A 24182-nucleotide genomic window follows, 5' to 3' on the forward strand; every position below is an offset into this window, starting at 1 on the left:
ATTTCATTTCATTCGTGAGATCAGTTTCTTAGCTTTGGGAACTTAAAGCAGAAGTGTACTGAGCTGTGTTTCTTGATGATGGACATCAGCAGCAGCAGTTGTGAGGGAGTGGAACTGTTTGTCACTGGTGACTGCCCCAGGACTTGGACAGGCACACAAGTGGTGTGCAAGTTCTCTCTGTTTTTCTGCAAATAATAAATGTTTTAAAGTGTTAAAAAGTTCACAGTGCAGAGTTTCCAGATTCTTCAACAGTTTCATGTTTTGCTTGGTCTTTTTTTATTTTTTATAGTCATAAAGCTCTTTAGTATTCGCATACTCTTTCATCACAGTTTATTTCAGCTTTTTAAATAGAAGTAACCTTCAGCATATTGTATCTATGTAATTAAAATCCTGATAGGTTTTTTTTGACACCTTGTGCTACTCACTTCCAGTTTAATTTTCAGTGCAACCCTGAAACCTCTACGTGTTCTGGAGCACTGAGCAGCATTTCTGCTGTTGGCAGGAATGACTCTACATAGGCAGTGATGCAAGGCTGTTATCAAACTGGAATGACATACTATGGTTAGGAAACAAACAAAAAAAATAAATCAAAATCATCTACCTTATGCTTGGTCCTGGTTAGAGAAACAAATTGAATGTTGTGGACTGCAAAGGAAAGTAGTACATTACTCTGCTGAAAAACTTTGTGCTGTGGTAATCCACCCATGAATTTCAAGTTTCCTGCCTCATAAAGGTTACAAAGGAACTGCAGAAAGTGCAGAAAAGATGCGGGTGATCAAAGGTCTGGACTGGGCACTGTAGAAGAAATTATTCTTCTGTAGACTTTAATCTGGGTAGGTGGTGATTGAGGGGGAAGTATGATAGTGCATAGTCATGAGAGGCTTATAGAGGTGAATAGGGATACAGTGAGCAGGAATACTTTTCCTTTAATATAAGAACTTTATGATAAGAACTAAAGAAAACTTGTAGTTGGTATCTTAAAAACTGGTAAAAACAGATGCGTCTTTCTGTAGGGTTAAGATCAGCTATGAACTCTGTACCATAGGGTGTGTGAATTCACCAGAAGGCTAGACAAGTTCATGGAAGAAAACTCCATTGAGATCTATTGCTGTTCAAAAGATCTGCTTCTGGTTTGAAGTCCTTAGGCTGTGAATTCTTGGAGGCTGGGGAAAGTGTTCTGTATACCTGGTTTGTGTTGTAGAACTTCTATTGTCAAAGTGCTGTAGACGGGTTGTTGGGCTAGGAAGACTTCTAGCACGTGTGGGAAGCTTTTAGTATGCTAAGCTTTTAGCTAGTAACTATAGAAGGTTGTCTTACCATTACTACTTCTGTGTGAAACCAGATTATTTTTAATGACTTAAACTGATAGGCTTGTTTTCTGAAGGAACAGTATTTCTTTGATGAATTAGCAGATTAAAAGTAAACAGTGCTAATTTTGATTTATGAGGGTATTTTTCCAGTCTGTGCTGATTACTTGATTGGATTCAAATGTGTTGATGTTAATGAGTACATGAATTACATACAGATCAGCAGTCATTCTGAGAATTCACAAACAAGTTTTTTTCATAAAGTTCCTATTCAAGCTCTCATTTTTAGTTGCATGTAGAGTATTTAATAATCTCTTTTTTAGTCCTTTAACTCCGGTAGGCTTTGTGTTTGAGCATTGAATCTTCATCCACTTATGTCATTCCCAATTTTGTAAATCTCAAGATTTCCCATCTGCTTTCTAAAACCATTCCCAAAACTACAACACCGTTGTTACTTGGCTGTTTTCATATGGAAGTTGTTACAGACTTTCTTAGAATATTTCCCAATTTCTTTTTACTTTTGTCACCTCTCTTTCCTCCATGAAATAGTCCTCAGTATTTAGAATGATAGAATTGTTTGAGTTGCAAGGGAGCCCAAAAGGTCATCTAGTCCAACTCCCCTGCAATGAACAAGGACACCTACAGTGAGATCAGGATGCTTAGAGTCCCCTCTAGCCTGACCTTGGCTGTCTCCGTGGATGGGGTTTCCACTGCTTCTCTGGGTGATCTGTTCCAGTGCATCACCACCCTTATTGTAAAAACAACTTTTTCTGTATATCCAGTCTAAATCTCCCCTCTTTTAGTTTGCTGGCTTTCTACTGCCTTTTAATTCAAGTTATTTAATTCAAAAATGACCAATCCTTTATCCTTCAACCTCCCTGCATCAGCAACTGGTAATTTTCACCTAACTGTTCTGTAGACCTTTTTTTTTTCTTCTTTCCATTCTCAGCCTCACAATGCCCACACCTTGGATACGTTTCATTTAGTTCTTTTCCTATGGTCCATCTGTCACATGGCAACAAAGTGCAGGGGGAAAATTGGTGGGAAGGTTCAACCTCCTGCTACCATTCCACCAACACCTGCCTCTGACGTCAGCCATTGTAATAACATAGGAGACATTACTCTTGGAGTAGATAATAATATATATATATATTATTGTATATATTATTATTATATTATATTAATTATATATTATATATATATAACACATATAAAAATCAAAATATAAATGTGTCATTTATTTATGTTAGAACTCTCAGTGTTTTGTGAGCTGATAACTGTGCTCTCAATACTGAATTGTGATATGAAGGAGAAGAAATGTGCCTGGTCACAGGAGATCCATAGTTGATTTCAAGCCCTGGAAAAGGGTGTGAGGAGTGTGATAATGTTGCAGTGTAACAGGACAGCTCATTTGCAACTGCAGGATGCCCCAAGGCTGGCTAGAGAGCATCCCTGGAGCCTTACTTCCTCATCAGTGTGGCCAGTTGGTTACTCACAGGGGGTGCCAAGGCACCTGCAGACCTTGTGAGTAGAAGGTGTTGCAGCACTGCGCTGCAAACATGTGGAACACAGATGCTACAGAAAATGTGAGTGACATGTCTCCCTAACATGTGATACTTTGCAAATCTAGCATCCAGTGCATCTTTTGTGATTTAGAAGTTATGGGGGAAAATCCTGACTGCGCCATGGATGTTTCCAGTGGGTCTTGTATATGTGAATCACTGTAAATGAAAACATTTAACCAGGATGATTTGTTCCTACACTTTTTTTTTCTTTTTGTCATTGAAGCAACGTTAAAACAAGAACTCATACCTTCCATCTTTGTGTCTGTCATTCTGATTAAGGGCAGCCTGGTGATTTACTGTTCCTGCAGCTGTCAAGGCAAAGAGAAAGCATTTAAAAAAAGAAATACTGAAGTAAATCTGAGATCCCTTCTTTACAGAACAGGAGTCATTGATTGTGTGACTGAAATTTTACTGTGACGTTAACACTTTTCTGCCAAATGACTGTGGTGTGTCTCCTGCTCTCATCTGAATAAATATTGATGTAAGAACGTGGCAGCTGCTGACTGTACATTTATTGACCAGCTGCATTTTGATGACTAATGTAATAAGTGACTGTGTGGTTCACAGTAGTGCTCACAAAAGAATATTGAATGTCTTGTGAATGGCTTCTGGCTGGCAGAAGTTCCACCTTATGCTGCTGAACCCTGATTGTTTACCTGGAAATTTGTCTGTTTTGAGTTTAGTCATGTATAACGCATTCCTTGTGTTAATGTCCTCTCAAAGAGCTCATGTTGAAGGATGATGATTAGATTTTAGAGTGTTGCTCTTCCACAAAGTAAAAACAATTTGAATCTTGAATATTCTGGTTTTTACTGTGTTTTTAATTGCAGTTGATTATTCACTGGCTTACATTAGTTGATAATGAAATATATTTTGTGTTACAAAGTGTTTTTTATGGGTAAGCTTAAAAATCACTGCCATGCTGAAATAGATTTATTGTCATATATACGTAAAAAAGTTAAACCTTCAGTGATCCAATCTTAGTTTACCCACTGTAACTTTCTAATTACTACCATAATTAGTATTGTCTCAAGGAGTCAGCTGATATTTTTTCAACTTCCTTTTTATTGTCTAGGTTTCTCTTTTAGATCCTCTGTGCCCATTACAGGGTTCAGTTCCTGCCCCTTGCTTGCTTTGAGCAAGTGGTTCTTCACTATCTATGTGACAGGAGAGAAGATTGTACCCCATAATGATTTTCCTTTTTTTTTTTTTTTTTTGTATTTACTTGGTTGCTTTCAAACTTCTGCCTACCAACTGAAACAATAATCTGTTTTAACATCATGATATTAAATGTGGTGACTGACAGCTTTTGCTCTGCTGCTTGAGAAAGTTACATTGGTCCCTCTGGCAGCTGTGTCAACTCTGCTTGGTGGATGACATTGCTTATAATTTTCCATTGCAATGTCAAGTGATTAGTTATCAAGCTTGGAATTAAATTGTGTACAAGGACAAAATGTATTTTTCTGAGATGCTCTACTCATTTGAGTAAAGTAAGCAGCAAGCAGAAGGGGAGAGGTGTGCAAGGGCTGGTAGTCCCTGTCATTGCTATGGAGAGATGAGGACAATTTTGCATGCAGCCCATTATTTACATCAACTGAATATTGCAAAGCCCCACGTTTGCTTGCCCTGCAAGAAGTTCTGGAGCAGGATTTAAATTCAGGACACGTAGCTATCTTTAGGGCTCACATCTGGATGGCACTGCAGGAGCATATTGCTGAAAGCAAACAGTAGCAGTTCTGATGGTAACAATGGAGCCTGAGAAAATGCTGGATGTCTGAATAAGATGCCATTAAAAAAGGGGGAGAGAGAGGGATGTCTAATGCAGTCCATTTAATGTAGAACTCTCCAGAGAGAGAAGTGGGGATTATTCCTGCTGCCCTCCTTATTAAAGACTGGTAGAGAAGATGCTCGTTGGGCGAATGGCATCTCCATAACAGGCACTCTGTTACTCATGAATACATTTCTAATTATATCTTAATGATCTCAGCCACAAATAGGAAAACAAAAATCTTTGTCTCTCGGAGTGGTTACCTTAGTGGCTGCAGGATTGGCAAGGCGTAGGTTATCCATCTCCTCGCACTAATCCCAGGGGACTTCATTGTGAGCAATGAGACTTGTTTATGATGGCGAATTAAATTGCTGTAAAAGGTTATTTCAACAGACAGTTGGGAAATCATAATAAAATAATTTAGTAAAAATGGGAGCTAGAGTATGCTTAATGAAACATGATTAGATTTAATTTTCTTGCTATTTCAATCATTAAAGGTACATTATCCTTTCTCAGACCTCATTTGGGCTCTTTGCCATGGATCCACTCTCTGTAACAGGCTGAAAGTTGCATGTTCCATTACGATATGAAATGGCTAATAACACCACTCTCCTCTCTCTGATTTTTTTTAAAGTTTCATTTACTAGTTTGTCTGATATTTTTTAGCTCTTCTCCTCTTTCAGGCTTTTATTTCCTCTTACATCTATTGTCCACATTTTTCAATGAGTATAACTGTTCATGAGGATAGTTCGAGTGAAATGAAGTAAAACACTAATGTCATAACCTTAATTACTTTTAAATGGAGTATGACTAATTAAAATTTAACTCTTGTTTATTACAAATACCTGACAAAATCAATATATTAGTGAGTTCATATAAAACATGCTTCTGTGCTATCTTAATCCAGTAGTGCAATTTTATTTTATTTTTCTATATTTTCTCCTATTTTAGTGCAGTGAGATACTGTGTGACATTGTATATGGGATAAAATTTCTGTCTGGCCTCTAGTGATAATAAAAGTAATTCCCGATGGTATTTTATGTTTCTCTCAGCATCAAAATGCTCCTTTGATCTAAAGGCATCCAACTCCTTTTCAGGCTGCGATCTCTTTTGAGAATAAAATTACTCTGTTGGTAGACAGCTTGGGCAGAGCAGCAGCATCTCCCTGGTGGGAGCTGGTTGTGGTTCCATGGTTTTCAAGACCTGAATGTGGTGTTGGAAGGAGGAGGTTGTAGGGCTATATGTTTTGTGATATTATTCCAATTAGGATGTAGGTTTCTCTGATGAAGGCATCTTGAGCTCAAGGTCAAATTTCTGCACAAAGTGTTAGGGTTGCAGAGAGGGGAGAGAGAGCTCAGTTAATGAGGAATGTCTCAGGGGAAGGGGCCAAGTGCAGACACTTGTTCAGAACCACCCACAGGGAATGGCCAACAATGGATCTCTCAGGCTTAGAGAAAACATTTTAACTGCCAGGCATGATGTTTTACTACTATCTCCTACTAAAGCTGTGTTTATTAATTTTTTCTTGTTAGCAGAGGCTTCTACACTTTCATTTACAATGTGGAGAAATAGAATCATAGAACGACCAGGGTCAAAAAGGACCTCAAAGATTATCTAATTTCAACCTCCCTGCTGAGGGGAGGGTCACCAATCACTGGACCAGGCGGCCCACATCCAGTCTTGCCTTGAATGCCTCCAGGGATGGAGCATCCACAGCCTCTCTGAGTAACCTTTTCCAGTGCGTCACCACCCTATAAGTGAAATAAAGATATTCAGTCTAATATACTTTGTATGAGATTGTTAACCAATGTGGGGTGCAGGTAGTGTGAGAAGTTAGGGAGTGTATCAGCATGAACCGTGAGGTGCACGTGTTGTGAAATGTTGAATGTCTGAGGGAATGGAAAGTCTAGCTCTGTTTTGAAATGACATAGAGTCTCACATTATATGTTTTCAAATATTGCTAAACTCATTTCACTTGAGTGTTCTATGTCATAGTTAAAATAATTGTTGAGAAATTGTGTGTATATATATAGGTATATATTATAAGTATTTTGTTTCTTGTTTTCCTTGTAAGGCAACAGACATAAATACTCTTATAATCGTTAAGTACTTCTTGACTACTGAAAAGTGGAGGGGCAAGAAAAACTCATGTTCCTTGGTGCTTGAAGGAACCATGTTTGCAGTGCCTTTTCAGAGTAACTCCTGTGTTTCCAGGAGTAAATTCCTGAACAGTGGCCAAAAGCAGGAAGGTTTGTGAATGGAACCTGTGCTTGGAAGAGAATGTGCTGTGACGACTGAATATGTTTCTATGATTACTAGAATTTATTTCTGTAACCTGTACCAATTTTCAAACCTGGATACCTAAAGTTCATTGATTGAATCAATACAGTAGGAACCTAAACAGAAATTCACTGGAGTGAGTGAGGAGAGAATATGAAGAAAATTAAAGTAAATCATTTGTAGATTACCTTGGGAAGATGTGTGGATTAAAAATGGAGTCCAACAAATTGTTTATAACAGTAAGAATAAAAAGCAGAAGAACTTCCTCTGGGAAAAAAAGCGAGGCTTGTTTAGAAGAGTTTCCTATTTTGCTGATGTTACCCATTCCTGAATTTTGTGTAGGAGATTAAAAAATGGATAAAAAAGGAATAAATTATGAGTAACAACACATGTAGCAGCAAAAAGTATATTTTCTTTTAAGTCATGGCACCTGATAATATTTTCCAGATGCTTATGAGAAGGAGAATTGTAATTCTTTCCCTGTATTTGTAGGTCTGAGTTGGGACCAGCTTTTAAATCCAGAGTTGTACCCTTGCTCCTCTTCTCTGAGAGCAGTGAGGTTTCTGGTGCCTGTGAACACTGCAGTTTTTAGCCATAGATAATAAAGAAAAATCATGCCAAATAAAATCTCCCTGTAATATTTTTTGGGGATATGTATGAATTTCATTCTTCATTAAATAACTTTCTTATTGATAATTGATATTTGAGTATAAATGTACAAGAATCGCTGTGAAGATAAGTAGTTGTTTAGCAATTTTCTATTGACACCTAAGCACTGTTTTACTGGATGTAGTCCTCATGTATAGCTAGCAAACTGTTTATAATTTCTCTCACCTTGTCTACATAATGCCATGGTGTGATTATAGTTTGCTCAGAGCATAATTGCGTGTCTGTCTAAGCCTACGGCTGGAACATGAAAGGAATACACTCTTGTATGATAATAGTACTAGCTACATTTCTGTTCAGTACTTCTGCTGGTCAGTTCACTGAGGAACATTGTCTGCCCTCATCTGTTTCCTGCCTCGTGACTTAGTGTCTGGATATTGGCTAACAGGAGATGTGGTTTGCTGCTGGAGGGGTACCTTGAGAGGGAGGGGTTGGAAGCTAAATTTGCTAGAACGTTTCTACATGCAGTGTAAGTCCTTAGGACTGAGTGAAGTGCTGATTGCTCATAGTCCGATTGCTAAACGTGTTTGTTCTCTAAATGCACCCCTCTGTGAAAATGCAAAGCACCAAGGAACAGGTGTCAGGGATTAAAAGGTCTGCCTTAAAAAAGGTAGAGAAGAAGGAAGAATTACCCAGTGTCTTTCAGACTAGAGATTAACTATTTAAATAATTCCTAAATTCAAAATTCTGATAAAAAAGGAAAAATGATAACATCACAAAATCACAGAATTGCACAGGTTGGAAGGGACTGCAAGAAACAGAGTCCAACCTCCCTGCTAAAACAGGCTCCCTACAATAGGTCACACAGGTAGGTGTCCATACAGGTCTTGAATATCTCCAGAGAAGAGCTTCCACAACCTCTCTGGGCATCTTGTCCAGTGCTTTGTTACTCTTAGCATAAGGAAGTTCTTCTACATGTTTGTATGGAGCTTCCTGTGTTCAAGCTTTAGGCTTTTGCTCCTTGTCCTGTCACTACACACCACTGAGAAGAACCTGGCCTCACCCATTTGCCTCCCACCTCCCTTTAGATATTTATAAATATTAATTAGATACCCCTCTCAGTCTTCTTTTCCCCAGGTAATGAGATTGTCATCTCAGTAACAGAACATTCAGCAGATGCTTACTCTCATTGGAAAAGCTCCTCAAGTTTAATGTAATTTTAATTAAAAAAAATTATCAGTACTTTATCTTGCTTTTACTATGTAAAGGTGAATTTGTGGGAAAAAATGTATTACTAAATAGTACTTCAAGAGCAGAAAGCAAAAAGCAAAGGGGTGAAATAGAAGATTTAAATATGTAAATTTATTTTTCATGTTACATTTGACATCTCCCCTCAACCAAAGTATGTTCTTGTAGGGAGAAACATCCTTTCTGCATTCAAGCAGGTTCAACTTCTGTGTTACTTTTTCAGCCTGTGGCTTTTTAATCAACACCTTTTTCTATAACACCACTGAGTTTTAAGTCTGTGAATGTGAAGGATGAAGAATGAATTGAGATTAAGGATGTGGCTATTTTCCCTTTCCTTTTCTACTGTTTAATAAAGTCTACTTTTTTTCTTCTTCTTACTTTCTTTATCATTATTTTTTTCAGTTGTTAAGGAAAGTCTTTTACACCTCAGTGGGCAGCATACTCACAGTGTCATTTTCAATTTCTGGCTTTACTGCTAATTTAGCAATTAGTTAAGTATAGAGAGGTGAGCAGATTCCAGGGGAGAAAAGACAGTGACCTGTTCCTTAAAAGCTAATGATGGATTAGGGGACTTAGAGGATGGGAAGCCAAAGTACAAATCCATAGGTAGCCCTATTTCATCAGAGATTTGAAACTGCATTTTCAGTATCCGATATGAGTGCCTTATTTTAGTGCCCTATTCTGTTATCCTAATTAGTCTCTTATAATTTGAATCATAAATTCTACTCTGAACGCTTTAAAACTTTACCAGTCAAAATTTTTAATGTGAACCTTTGGGTAAGTCTAATGAATCTGTTCTCCAAATTAATAATATTGTCAACAAATTACCCAAGCTCCAAGCTTTTTTCCTCACACTGTCAAAGAGGCTGTCATTTGCATCAAAGCAAGGTCTGTGTGGAAAAGGGATGTCAGTTGACTGATATCTGCTTTCTGAAGTTGTTTAAGAAGTATCTTTATATTGATGCTGAAAATGTAAGTCTGAGAAGTGAATATTTTGACATGGACACTTCTTGGTGTAAGGGTTTCTTGTTGCAGCTCCCATGTGACTTTGTGGATCAAACACTTCAACAGATACTTGAGAGTATTCATGGCATTTAGAAATGAATGATACTAAATATGATGTTACTGCTTTAGTGGTATCAGTTACTTTTAGGGAGCTTCATTGCTTCAGAACACTTCAACAGTGCCAGGATCTTCCTTGAAGGGAAGAAATGTATTGATCCTGAGTAGGATATCTATGTCACTTCTTTTCCACACTGTCCCTTCAGAAGCAGTTTTTTCTTTTAAAAGCTTTGTTCACAAACACTAGCTTTAAGGCTGAGGAGGTTAATTGCTGTAATCTTTTCTAGGTATTGGAGAAAATTATGTTCTTATAGGAAATTACTTCAGTTTATTTCATAGAATCATAGAATGGTGAAAAGGACCGCAGAGATCATCTAGTTTCAACCCACCTGCCATGAGCAGGTTTGACAACCACTAGACTAGGCTGCCCAGAGCCACATCCAGCCTTGTTTTGAATGCCTCCAAGGATGGATTCTTCTTTGATGCAGAAGAGTTTGGCCCTACTTGCACAGAGAGGAATATCAAGTTCCTTCCGTTGACAGTGAAGAGCCATTGAGAACATTCTCCTGTCCCCAGGTTTCTCAGAAGCAAAAGGGAAGCTTTAAGATGTCATGGGGGTTAGAAACTTAGGTTCAGATCTATAGAAAGAAAAATGGCATTTCGTTAAAAAATTTTCTGCTTAATTGCTTTGCATCTCATCTATAAAACTGAATGTAGGATTGCATGGCTGGCTATTGTGCTGCAACAAAATTTATAATGTGCCTTTGTCCAAAAATTAGACCAAAGACTGTACATTAAATTTACTGAATCAGAGCAGTAGTTACTGTGTTCCTCTCCTTCACTCCCACCACAATTTGACTCAGTGAAGATTGACTAACAAATCTACAGGTCAGGTTGGGTGTGGCCCTGAGTAGTCTGAACATTGTGCTAGTGTTTGATCTAGCATTTGGCAACCCTGCTCATGGAGGGGGATTGGAACTTGATTCTTGAGGCCCCTTCCAACCTAAGCCATTCTGAGTCTATGATTTTTTTTCCAATCTGTCTTTCTATCTTTCCCTTCCCTCCCTTTCATTTTTCTTCCTTAGTTTTATTCTTTCTACTTTTTTTTTTTCCTATTTTTCACTTTCTCAAATAAATATAAAGCAAAAGTAGATACAAAATGGTATTCTTGCTTAGGATTTGGAACCCTGGTAATTTCTTCTGAAATATTATATGGTAATTTTAGAATTACATCCTGGAATCCCTCTCCTTTTATCATGTGTAAAGTAGTATTGTTGACAAACCTTCATATGGTTTCCCTCTTAGTGACTTTGAAGATGTCTGCCTCTGATTCTGAACAGATCTAAACATTTTTCTCTTTATATTGCTTACAAACCTTGTGCTTGCTGACATAGGGCAGATTTGCAATCGTTAGCTCACTATTTAAACTTTCTTTCTTGGCTTAATGTGATTTATTCCACCTCCACATGTTGAAATGTGAAGGAGGAAAAGTCGTTACTCTGTTAACAAGCTATTAAAAAATACTGTCTTTGTTCACAGTGACTGCATGGAGTTTGTTCTTCAGCCTTCTATTCCCATAGGATTGGGGAAGGAGAAGGGACACGCTGATATTTTCAGTTCTTAATGTTTGGTGTACAGAAGAAGCTCTTGCATGATCTTGACAGAAACTGGTTTTCCAGAAGCAACAAATTTCATCTTCTCATTCCACAGAGGCAACGTTCCTTAGGGCTCTGTTTGGAGTAAATATCACCTTTCCTCCTTACGCCTCATGAGATTCTGACCATTAGTGCAGATAAAATTGCATGCTTGACTACAAGGTAACAAGGAGCTTGAGAAAACGAAAGGGATGAAATCAATGAGTTTCAGAATAATATAAAAAAAAAATAGATGTCTGAAAATCTGAACATAGAGAACGTAAATCTGAACGTAAGAGAACATACCTGTCAACTGATGTGGTATTGAATTTGAATGTCTGCAAGGATCGGGCACTCAGCACCTCTGTGAGCAACCTGTGCCAGTGGCTTACCACCCTGATTAAAAAGCTTCTTCCTCGTATCCAATCTAAATCTCCCCTCTTTTAGTCTGAAATTAATTTAGAGACATTGGCCCCTAGCTATTATTCATACAGTCTCAGAAAAATTGTCAAGTGTCTTATTTTGTGAAATTTTGTATCACCTGCTCAAGTGGGTGGGAAAACAAAATCTATGACTGTCTCTTTCTGTTGGCTGATACTTGACATTCTGGGCTTTTATTAGTGGCCTTCTGTGTCCTTTTCTTCTTAAAAATTATTCATGTTTCCCTGTCCTCAACCAACTCTCCTTAAGCACGTGGTGCCTAAGAATACAGCTTTTCTTTTTTCTTATTTTAGTATTTGAGCAGTATTCTTATTGAAAGTTGCAATTCTTATCATCCAGATGTGTGAACCAGATGTAGCTTCTTATTTTATGTCATAGGAAAAGATTTTGGAATGCTAGCTCTGTACAACTACTGTTGAACAAGGCTATTTTTTTAAAATCATTATCAAAGAAGAATTCTATTTTAGACTGTTTTTTTGTTTGTTTTTTTCGTTGTCATTTATCATGAATAAACAAAATAGTATAACACTGATGTTAGGGATCTGTATTTATATGCTTTCAGCTAATGCATGACTGGTCATTGCAGCAACAGCCAGAAGATGTTTAAGACCCATTTAGCCTATTTGTGGCTGCATTAAATTTGTTTCTTAGTGAACTCTGTCATGTGTTTAAAGAACAGTACATAGGCTACTGTATATGTCCCTTGTAGGCTATGTGCTAATAATACTGCTTTCCTACAGAGTGTTTCCACTGTTACATGCAGAAAAGTTTTTGATCCTCTATTTCATGCATATAAAATAATATAATGTATCACAGTAAGCTAGGTTGAATGCAGTATTTAACTGTGCTCCTTATATTGTCCTTGTGAGTATCAATGGTGGTCAATCAACCAGCACATAAAACTGCATCATTTAGTGAATGTAGTTAGCGTGTGGTTCACTTCTTTAATTTTCATCTTTCAATGAATTTCATGTATGAAAAATCAGGCCTCCTCCTTATTGTGTCCTCTTCTCTGCCTAACTCACATCCATAGCTCTTACATAAGCTTGGGAGGGAGAATCCCTGTACGGTTAATCACTCTGATTACGCTGAATGAACTGTACTGCTGTGGAACACTTATATTAATTTTCAGCATATCCACAAAAATAGTAATTAGAGCCTTTCTTTCTTTTAGATTCTTAGTTAAGTGTGTTGGAGGCGTGTATATGAAGTCTCACAAATTGGTAACTTCTTACCACAACTGCTAGATGATCTGTTATATAAAATGTAATTAAATTACTGTAGTCTACCTATGCTGCCCTAATACACTAAAAGGAAGAGAAATGAGAACTTTGGACTATAGTATCTTAGTTTCATACTCCCACCTTGCTAATTCATACTCTGTTACCTAACTGACTTTAAAAAAAACTTCAACTTATGTCTTTTGTTAACATACAACCCTTCAAAACGAGAATGAAAAGTTAAATGGCCTAAATACAGCGCAGTCCCATTTGAAAAGCCTGATTTATCTTCTGTGGCTCTTTTTTTATACTAGTATTTCCTTGTTATGCCCTTGATATTTTATAGCTGTCCTTTTTAAGCACTGAAGCAATTAGTTTTGAGAAGGCTGATTCTTCAGGGTCCAGTGCTTTCCTGCCTTTCATTTGCCGAAGCTGTACATTTTAATGAAGTTGTTTCATCTGTGTTGCCAAACACTAGAGTTTCGCTGCTTCAATTCTAATTATCTCTGCTGGCAAATGCTATGTTTTATTAAAGCTGTCAAGTGCACTGTTCATTAAATATCCAGTTTGTGGTGCTGTGCACACAAATTAGATCAACTTTGCTCCTTGATAGATTATGAAGAAGTTACATATTTTTTTATAGACCTCTAAAATCTAGTCTTGCAGCAATCACTGATGACTTAGGTAAGTGAATCATACCATAACTTCTTGAAACCCAGTATCTTGTCACAATTCATCTGTGATATATGCATTAAAACTCTAGTATTCCAGCTGAGTATACTTCTTATAAGATTATTTTATTTATTAAAAGACTGTTTTGCTTCCACAATATATATTTCCATCTTGAATTCTATTTGGATTTATTTAGGGTAATGTAAGTTTTTGTTGTGTGCGCTTCAGCATAAGTAACAGCTTCAGTATTAGTCTTCCACAGGAGGGTTGTGTAATATAATTGATCTTCACTAAAAGCAAAATTGGCTTCATTTTAACATTAGTAACCTGGTAAATGCAAAAGATTGTTATCACAAACAACTACCAAGTTCTTTCAGAATTGCGTATTTTAAAGGGGAATTTGACTAGATGTTTACTGCTTCATATATTTGAAATAACAAATACTTCAAGTGAAAGTATGAGTAATCTCTTATTTTGGCACACCTAGATATTTTGTTTTTTATTAATTTCATATCTTCAGTGTACGTGTGTATAATTATCTTGAATAACACCTGATCATTTAATTATTGTATTTGTAAAAGGTATTGTATTCTGAATGCTCTTTTTGAGAGTTAAGAAGATACTGTGATGATAAACTAACATGTGAACATGTTGGTCTTTTGCATAAATGTTTTTCTTACCCTTCAGCTATCTGTAAGCAATAACTTCAAATTAATATTTAGCCTTATAACTTTATGGTATCTCTTTTCTATTTACCTTCTGCATCTTGTAAGAATGTGATATTTATGCTTTCCAACATAGTTTTTAAATACATCTGGCTGCATTTTAAACTTTTATAGGAATATAGAAGTCATTAATGACATCTCTAAATGCTATGTAAAGTGAATAGAACTTTGGAGATCCTGGATATATTATTTTAGTGTCTAGTGGGAAACTACACTCTTACTCATCATTTCTCATGATACAATTTGAAGAGGTCTAGTAGAAACAGAAAAATCTTAGGGCCTTAAGTTGAGTAGTAGACTGTGAATGCTTATATATTTCTTCATCTGTTAATGCATTTTGCCTTACTCAAGTACGCTTCATGGTTTTTATAGGAAATACTAGCATTTAATTTTAGTTTTTGAGTCTAGTAACAGAAATTAATTCCCTCAAAACAAATATCTGAGCCTCTGCCAATACTAAATTCCTTTGTCTGTTAACTGTTTAAAGGAAAGCATTTGTTTTTCGCATAGCATGACACTTTATGCCACTGTGACAGAGTACTTTCTGAAGAGGCACTGAATACACACTTTGGAGTATCCTAAATTTCATCAGTCTGGGAAAGAAATAAAATTGAGGAGTTTCTAGCTCAAGCAAAGTCTTACAGACATTTCTATTATGTTCACAGATAGGGATTTCAGTAGCATGGCTTTTCATAAATGCAGTCCTGTTGCTTAGTCCTGATCTAGTATAGAAAGTGGCTTATAAAACTAGACATATCACTCTGATTGTCATTCATAAGTTGACATGGAATGAATTCTTGGAAGAATAGTAAAACATGTTATTTGTGATTGGTGCTGGCTGGTAGTCAATCAGGCTAATTCTGCACTCGCTATGCCGCTTAGATGATCAATAAAATTTTCCCAAAGAAAGATAAATTGCTGCTGTTCTCAAGTATGTATCTGAGACAGAGGGTCATAAATACCTGAGCAGAGAGATGCAGAAAATAAACTGTTCCTGGCCACTGGCATTCATCTTCTAAAGAAAATTTCAGGGAGGAAGTTTGTTCAACTGTCTTCAAGGACTGAATTTGCTTTTGACATTAGAGATACTTCACTGAACTTTAGCCCAATAATCTTCTGTCTTGTTCAACAAATTTTTTCAAAGGGCTACTTCAGATAATGACTCAGAAGGTACAGCATGTTCTGTGGCACTGAAATAATCAAGTAGTATCAGTATAATAAGAGATTTGATGGGACAGGGAAACCTGGAAGAAAAGATTCATGTGAAAAGCTGCAATATGTGAAATAGGACTTTTTATTGATGTTATTTTCACTTTGGTTGTGTGCTTCTATTAGGGTTCTAGTCTGAAAATACGTATACGATATTTCCTGAACCTTCTGGGGAGATTTGAAATGCATCCAGGTTTATATTTATATCTAGTCTCAGGTTTGGAAAAGCTTGTCCTGTTTTGGGTATTTGGAAGCTATGTGAGTTATTACTGTGACTAGAGTGAGTAAATAAATGTTTTGTTCTCACTGCCTTATCCACTCCTTTCAAACTGAGTGTCCATGTGTGTTAAGTACAACAACAGTGAAAGAATCATAGAATAATAGAGTCTTTTGAGATGGAAGGGGCCCTTAAAGGTCATCTAGTCCAAATTACCTGCAATGAACAGGGACACCTACAGCTACATGAGGTGCTCAGAGCCCCATCCAGCCTGAATTTGAATGTCTGCAAGGATCGGGCACTCAGCACCTCTGTGAGCAACCTGTGCCAGTGGCTTACCACCCTGATTAAAAAGCTTCTTCCTCGTATCCAATCTAAATCTCCCCTCTTTTAGTCTGAAATTAATTTAGAGACATTGGCCCCTAGCTATTATTCATACAGTCTCAGAAAAATTGTCAAAAATCACTGAAACAATCTTCAAGTATAAGAAAAGCATCACAGGAGTGATGTAATTATATACAGAAATAGACACCTGATGTGTATATGAAATTCTTTTTTTACTTTTGACAGTATAAAAACAGACAAATAGAGATTTTGACTTATTCTGGGTTATCAAGCTGAAACTGAAAACAGTAAAATTAATACTATTAATAAAGTAACATTGTATAAGGGGAGATGTTCCTGGTTCTGAATATAAAGAGATTAGAGACTCAATAGATTTTTTTTTAGTACTAAAATTCCATACCTAACTATGAATTCTTCTGGTTAAAAAGGAAAAGGAAGAGGCTTTGGCTCAAGATTTTTATATTTGGTTGCAGAAAGTTGATATTTTTAAGTTTTCTGGTATTTTAAAGATTGAAACTCAACACAGAGAGAGATGCTTCTGTGTTACTACGTTTTTGGAAGGAAATAGTCTTCTACTAACCTTTCAGAATAAATACTAGATTTTTTTTATTTGTAATTACAGGAACACCAAGGCAATATACTAGGAAATACCATGCAAACTGCAATTGTCTTACTGAACAACGTGGTCACTAACAAAAGCACAAATATGATGTTACTCTTTGCAGAAGGTATGTTTTTTTACCTTTATAGTTAGTCTATTTCTTACATGTTTCCCAGACTGTTGTGTTTTCTCACACTGTGAGATTTTGGACCTGTATATATTTATCTTCTATTGTGGTTGTTTAATAATCACTTTGTGATCATTGTAATACCTGATTGGTACGACTCCTCACTTCATCTACTTCACTTAACACTTCTGATTGGAAATTTAACTTTCGGAAAGCTGTTCCTCTAAGAAGATGTGATTATAAAATTATTGCTGACTGGAAATTACATTATACCTATAAAGATTGGCTTTGGAAAGGAGTGGACTAGAACTCTGAGTATAGCAATGCAGAATGCAGGCATGGATTCTGCGAGCCCTTTGTTTTCCCACAGGTCAAAACTGTGAAAAGTTGTTATATGATAATTTTGGATGTCTTAAAAAAACAAACTACTGTTCCAGTCCAGCAGCAAGGACTGATGGGATGGAGACCAAACTAACTGTGCAGCCTTGTTAGACGAACCATTCTACATCTTATTTTCACTCTATTTTATTTTTGAAGTTGCCTTTTACAGCTTGGTTCTGGTTTTCAAAATGAAATGAAAGCTTCTTCTGTTGGAAGTCTATGTAACTTTGCTCTCACTTGTAGTTAACGAGTATCTGACAGCCAACAATACAGATCTATAATGCCAGTTGTACAAAATAATAAAGGTCTGATGCTACTGGTGTGGGATATATGGAATACTCCAAAATGAAAGGGAAGAAATTTGGGCCAAAAGGCAAAGAAACAAATAAGTCTCTTCTGAAGCTAAGATTTGAGAGGAAACCTTTTAGAAGTCTCTGTGAAAAGTCTGAGGAAGGCAGAGGGTAAGAGGTGGGATGTCACTTCCTTAGAGTTCAGCTTTTCTGTTGGCCATCACACCGGAGAAGGAGCCAACTGAAACTGTAATTAGTGGCTTATGTATTAACAGTAATACTGACATGTGGATTTGAAGATTTGGATCTGCCTTAGAAACTCTTAAAAAATAACAAAAAATAGTTGAACGCGCACCAGCGTATAAATTTGTGAAGAACTGCAGTAGTGATTGTTCCTTGATTTCATCATTACCTCAGCAGATGAAGCACTCATACAGAAAGTAAGAGATTTGAGTTCCTGGTTCTTTTTGCTCTGGAGGAGTTGAATGGGCAATTCCATCATTCAAGGGACCAGCAGGAACTTGACATTGTAGCTAATAAAGTTTTCCTCCCTTCTGTTTGAAACAGATCCACTCTGGATTTAGTTGTGTGAGAAGAAAATGTAAATGAGTTGAAGAGGGATTGTTTGTAGGATTATGATATTTTGGTTGTTTCTTAGCAAAGTGCCTATCATCCTTGGAACTGCTAAGAGTTTTTAGGGGGTTAGATGTGCATGTTAATTTTGTTTTCTTTGTGCACATCTGCTGTGTGTTGGGCTAGGACTGATCTGATCTTATCCTAAGCTAGCAGATCTGAGCTGCAGCAGGGTACCTTCTTAAAACTGCACAATAATAAGGAAAAGTTATCTCAGGTTGGCATACTTTGGCATACTAGATAAAACAGCACAGTAGGCAAAAATAATCTATCTAAAGTAAAATATCCTTGTCTTCTCCTATCCCTTTTACTAACGGACTATTCTTCAGAGTAATGAAGACCTGGATATTAGTCATTACTTTATTGATTAAGGGCCTAATTGTCAGGTGGAGAACTTCTGAAATTTGGTTTGTAAGAATGTTCTGAAGCTGTTGATTTTGTAACTGTAAACTGTAAGACTTGCATGGATTGAAACCGGGAGAAATATTCTTCTGCCTAAATTGGAAGGCTTTTAACCTCTTTCATTGCCAACTGTAAATATGTAGTGTTCACTACAAGAAAAATACCTTAAATGTCCTCTGCCACTATCTTTGATGTTCAACTTCATCATTTTTGAATGATTTTAGAGTGAGGGAAAAGAGCATGAGGTAGTAAAATGGGCACTAAGACCTCTCTTGCAGAAAAGGATCTTGGGGACCAAATGAAAAATCTCAACATGAGTCAACAGATACCTTTGCAGTAATACAAGCAAAACTGGCCTGCCACAAGAAGGAATAACTGGAAGGTTGAGGGAAGTGATTATTATTCTCTGTTCTTTACTTGTGGGATTGTGTCTGGAATACTGCGTTCTGTTTTAGGCTCTAAACTACAGCACAGTGAGAAACAAGAGCCAAATCCAGGAAAGAGCCACCAGGGCATTTGGGAGGGTCAAGCATGCAATCTGTGTCTTTCCAGCATCTGCCTGTCGTACAAGTACAGAACTTTGTATTTGCCTTTAATGAACTCTAAGAGGTTTCTGTCAATCTGTTTCTTGAGCTTTTCAGCTTTCTGAGCTCTTTCAGGGAATGTTGGCCAAACCCTTCATTGCATCAACTGTTCGCTTTATTTTGATGACTTCTGCAAGCTTGCTGAAGGTGTATGTTATTCCTTCACATCAACACTCTTTGTTCAGGCTGTTAATTAAGCCAGTCAACCTTCATGAGTATTCTGATGAGAAAAATGCTGAATTTTTCAGGAGCTCAGTTTGAAGGATGAGTCCTTCCAAGCTTTAGTTTTCAGCAGTCTGGCCTCTAGCAATGAGGATTTCTTTCCAATTCTATGTATGCTTTCTTCAGCTGCCAAGAAAACAGTATTTTTGCAGGCATCTTTCAGAGATAACAGTCGCTGTTTCCTTTTGTGCCTGTTGGTCTTTGGAGCTCTCTTCCACTCAAAGGAGCAACATTTGATGACAGTGATTTTTTTAGAAGTATAGCAGCTTACTTGTTGAATTTTCCTTTCTCTCAAGAGTGGACAGTATAGCATTAATTTGTCTCTCCCCTGAACTATGTCCTCATGTGATGGGTAATGTATTGATGACATGTATTGATAACTGCCTGTAATGTCTAAAGGTGAAAAGGACAATAATATATGCAACTGAAGTTGCAGAGGGAATTAAAAATGAGCTCTGATGTATTATAAGCTGTTAAACATTTGTTCTGTTAACATTAACAACAATTTCCACTTAATAATCAGAGAGGAATTATATGATTCAGTTTACTTACTGAGTCAGTAGTACTAGAAGTCAGTAAAGAGACTGGGGTTAGTATATGGTCTCTTGTGAGAAGCTGAGATGAGATGCTAAAAAGCCAAGACAATACCAATCATTTTTAATGTGATCTTCTAAGAATGTGAAACTTACTCCTTTCCCTTTGCCTGTTCACAAGACTCTTTCTTTTCTTCCTTTTCTCATCCTTTGAAATCAGTGGACAGTTTTAAGCTGGTTTGAGATACACAGCTTATGTGTTGGTTCTGTAATAATCAACAGCTGCAGAAAGGAGAGTCATCGAAGCTAGTGCCATAGTTTGAGGAAAGGTAATGGCGTGGGCTTGTCAGTTATCAGTTCCTGGCTAACCTACAACAAACAAAGCAAGGGGTTACATGATGTGTGAAACAATATAAATGTACTTTGTGTACTTTGTACTTAATATTTGTACTTTGTAAAACGTGAGGTTTGCAAACTGTTTTCTTGGCCCATACCTATGGAGATTGGGTTGTAAAAAAACATCAAGGATTTCACTGCATGCTTAGTTCCTTGAGGTAGGATGTAAAGAAAGTAGCTGTGAGAAAGCATCATTTTATAAAAGTATTCTTTCTTTTGTTGCGCTGCATTGTGATCGAAGAGCCAACTGCTGCAGTTTTGTATCCTGGATTAGGCTTCTTTCTGATAGGAAGTGAAACCTACTCGTCTGTGGTTCTGTTTTCCTTAGAATTTATTAAATTATCTTGTAAAGTGTTTAAAGTGTTAAACGTGATCTTATATAATAACCTGTGGTCTACTAATAGGACTCTTGAGATCTATTGATACTGCTGTATCCTTCCTAGACTCTTTTGTATTCACTTTCCATTTTTATTTTAAGGATATTTGCAATCTTTTAAGTTTGTAACAATTGAATTCAACGATGTGTTGTTGATCAGTTGTTGAGGAAGGAAGCTATGCAATGATGGTACAGGATCAGTGTGTGGAAGCCACTCCCACTACAGCACATTTTTACAGTTAGGTGACGTAGGGCAGAGCAGTGCAAAAGCTATAGAAATAAGGAATGGGAGTCATCACTGTCAAGTATAGCAAGTTATTGCTGTGGAGATAGACATACAATATGCAAATCTTCAGGAAATTATATATTGTTAGTTCTATTAGTCATGAAACATCCAGCTATATATTACTTGTGCTTGTCATGTTAAGAGGGCTAACGCTGTTTGTTGATTACAAAACTAACACACAATTTTAAATGCTAGAATCATCAGCTCTTAAGGAGATATCATACAGTATATGACCATTTGTTGCTGTAGTTGTTGGAGCTTCCTAATGAAAAGACATCAGTTACGATAGACATGTTGAGTATATTGACATGTGTTGATGTACTGATAAATTTAGGCATAAGCTGAACCACAAAGGCAGGTTTGGTTGTTCGAGGAGTGAATGGTGTGAGTGTGCAGGGTTGCTTAATTATGTGGAACATAGTGAATAATAAATAGCTAAGTTCATTACAGTTCTAAATGTAGTAGAACAGACTTCTACTCTGACTCAGATAAATTATATTTTGCCTTCAATTTCAGTGTCTCTTTTATTTCTTGTTCTTATTTTTATTTTTGCAGGTACTTTAAAATAAAAGTAGAAAATATAAATATCATCTCCTTATTTTCTGTAGTTAGCAATGTTTTCTAACTTTCGGAGTCCTGATTTGATGCCTGGGACATACTCAAAGTCAAGGACATTAGTCATTCTGACTGTGTAGTATTTGCTTATAGGTAAACTTTGGACATGATACGTTAGAGTGCAGAAATGTTTGAAAGGCTTCAAGTGCTTTATTGGGAGCTTTTTTCAGTATATAGAATTCAGAGTAATTTTGTCTTCAGAAAAGTTTTTCACTGTAACTCCACGATTAAATAATAAATAGTTTGCACCCTGGTATTAATTAACAATGAGTGTACAGTTTTTTAGGTGTTTTTGCAATCTCGTTATATTTTGTAAGAGGTTTATAAGCATGTTTTCATGATAGTCTTACAAGGAGATTACATATGTGTGAAAGTTCAGCCCAACAAGTTGAATTGCATAAACTCTTCCAGGCTTTAATGGTGTGATTCTGTGATTGGCACCTGCCCTGAGGTAACCATTGCTAGCAAAGTAAGCAGAGAACTTTGTCTGAATGTTTGAAAAGTTTCTATTTTATGGTACAGGAAATTCCAAACTTTATTCCTTAAGTATTAATGCTGTAGAATCTGAGGAATGAAAGTAAAAATGAAACTGTAGGTTTTGACACCTAGAACAGCAAAACTATTTTCAAATATATTAAAAAAAAAGGTCAAAAGACAAAAGCTACTACTAGAACATGGTACTTGAAGAAATTTCTGTAAATACTTAAGTTCACTGTGATTTAAGAAAGGGCCGTTAGTGAAAATGTAGAATATCAGCTACTGTATTTGTTAGATTAGTAATGAACTTAGAAAGCATGGTAAGTGCTTAAGACAGGGACAATTACTAAAAAGAAAAAAAAAAAGCAATTCAACTTTGTATTCTGATCATCATATTTCCTTTGCTCCTTGTGAAAGAAAGAGATCAGCCTTCATGAGTGAAGTATCCTTAAAAACCTGTGGTCCATTGCTTAGACTTTTAGTCAGGAGATTGATTACATTTCAAGTGTCTTTGTGTGTTGTGTTGTTCAAGTCTGTTAAATATGGCATATCCAAAATCTAGCAGTTGTGAGACCAGCATCTAACTTCTCTTCTTTGTTGAAGAGGAAACAAACACAAGTCTTTGTCTTAATTACAGGTAAGTAACAATGAATTCTGAGCTCCCTAGGTCAATCCCTAAGTTTTCAAACTAGGTCTTTGGAGAATATTTTTCTAACTTTCATGTCCTTACAAGTAATTGCATTTCAGCTTCAGTTTCCAAAGCACATTATCTGCTACCCATGTTTCTTAACAGCAACTTCACAATAGCTTTTTCCTAGCCAGCTCCTTCTCACCTGCTAAACTGTCAGCATTCAATTAGACAGTAGGCTGCAGTCACTGAACAACTCAGATCTTTCTCCCTGCCATACTCATCTGTGCAACAGTAGCTTGAACTACTGTGGAGCACTAGGAAATTGTTGGCATGATGTGGCATGCGGTTTTGATTTTAGAAATATAGGTGAACTGTTGAAGTGTCTGGCTTCAAAGTTTCAGGATTTCCTTCCAAGATGGGAGTTTGTCTCATGTGACTCTAAGATTGTGGTCATGGGAAGATTGTGGATTACTCTTACAGTGGAATTCTGCTTACAAAGGAAAGGTGATAGTTACAGAATCCTATAAAATGCATTACTTAAACAAATCTGCCCGTAAAGCAAACACTTACTCTGTGAAGAAAGTAAACACACATTTATGCTATTTCTGAAGACATTTGCTCATCCTTCTTGCCTTGCAAAGAACAAATCCCTGCCTGTAGATACAGGGTGTTCAGTAAGGATACTGCCTTTTGCAAGGTAGCGTATCAAGTAAAGGGTCACCAGGTTATTTTTACTGTATTGTTTTTGTGATAAATAAACCTGACTGTACAGATTATTTTATTTAGTCATTAATGGTGCTTCAACTAAAAATACCAGTCCTTATTGTTAAGAGTCTTTGTTATGATTTATTTCTATAAAGCAAAAATTTCCTGAAAAGCCTTTGCAACTTGCAACATAGGAAATTTTGTTCACTGAGTGAAGATAGAAAACATTTTTCTTTTTCATGAAAATAGTTTCTGCTTGCTTATTGTACAGTGCCCTAAGTAAATACATAGGTCAGATCATTCAAGGAGACGTTCAAGGCCAGGCTGTACCAGGCTCTGAGCATCCGATCTAGCTGTGGATGTCCCTGTTCATTGCAGGGGAGTTGCACTAGATGATCTTTAAGGGTCACTTCCAACTCTGAGGATTCTATGATCATCTTCAAGATACTGTGATTCTAGATGGAAAGTGGCAGGGAGAATATCTTAGAGAAACCAATGAGAGTAAGAACACAAAAAACAACTTTTCTGTATTTAATCAGCATCTAGAAACAAACTGCTCTCCCTTCAAAAGTTACAAGTAAGAAATTAATTTTAAGTACAGAAAATAAATATGGATAGACTGTA

The 24182-nt window shown here is 36.7% G+C and overlaps 1 protein-coding gene across 1 annotated transcript in view; it reads left to right on the forward strand.

The window, feature by feature from the left end:
- ULK4 (unc-51 like kinase 4) overlaps nt 1-24182 on the forward strand; it is a 196019-nt gene that overhangs the window by 94122 nt on the left and 77715 nt on the right. Inside the window, exon 32 of the mRNA XM_065752754.1 lies at nt 16922-17027. Coding sequence (XP_065608826.1) covers nt 16922-17027 — 106 coding nt within the window. The remainder of the gene's footprint in view (nt 1-16921; nt 17028-24182) is intronic.

The sequence above is a fragment of the Cyrtonyx montezumae genome, unplaced genomic scaffold (assembly GCF_038088225.1).
Source record: "Cyrtonyx montezumae isolate F1298 unplaced genomic scaffold, pur_monq_1.0 scaffold_8, whole genome shotgun sequence".
Taxonomy (NCBI): domain Eukaryota; kingdom Metazoa; phylum Chordata; class Aves; order Galliformes; family Odontophoridae; genus Cyrtonyx; species Cyrtonyx montezumae.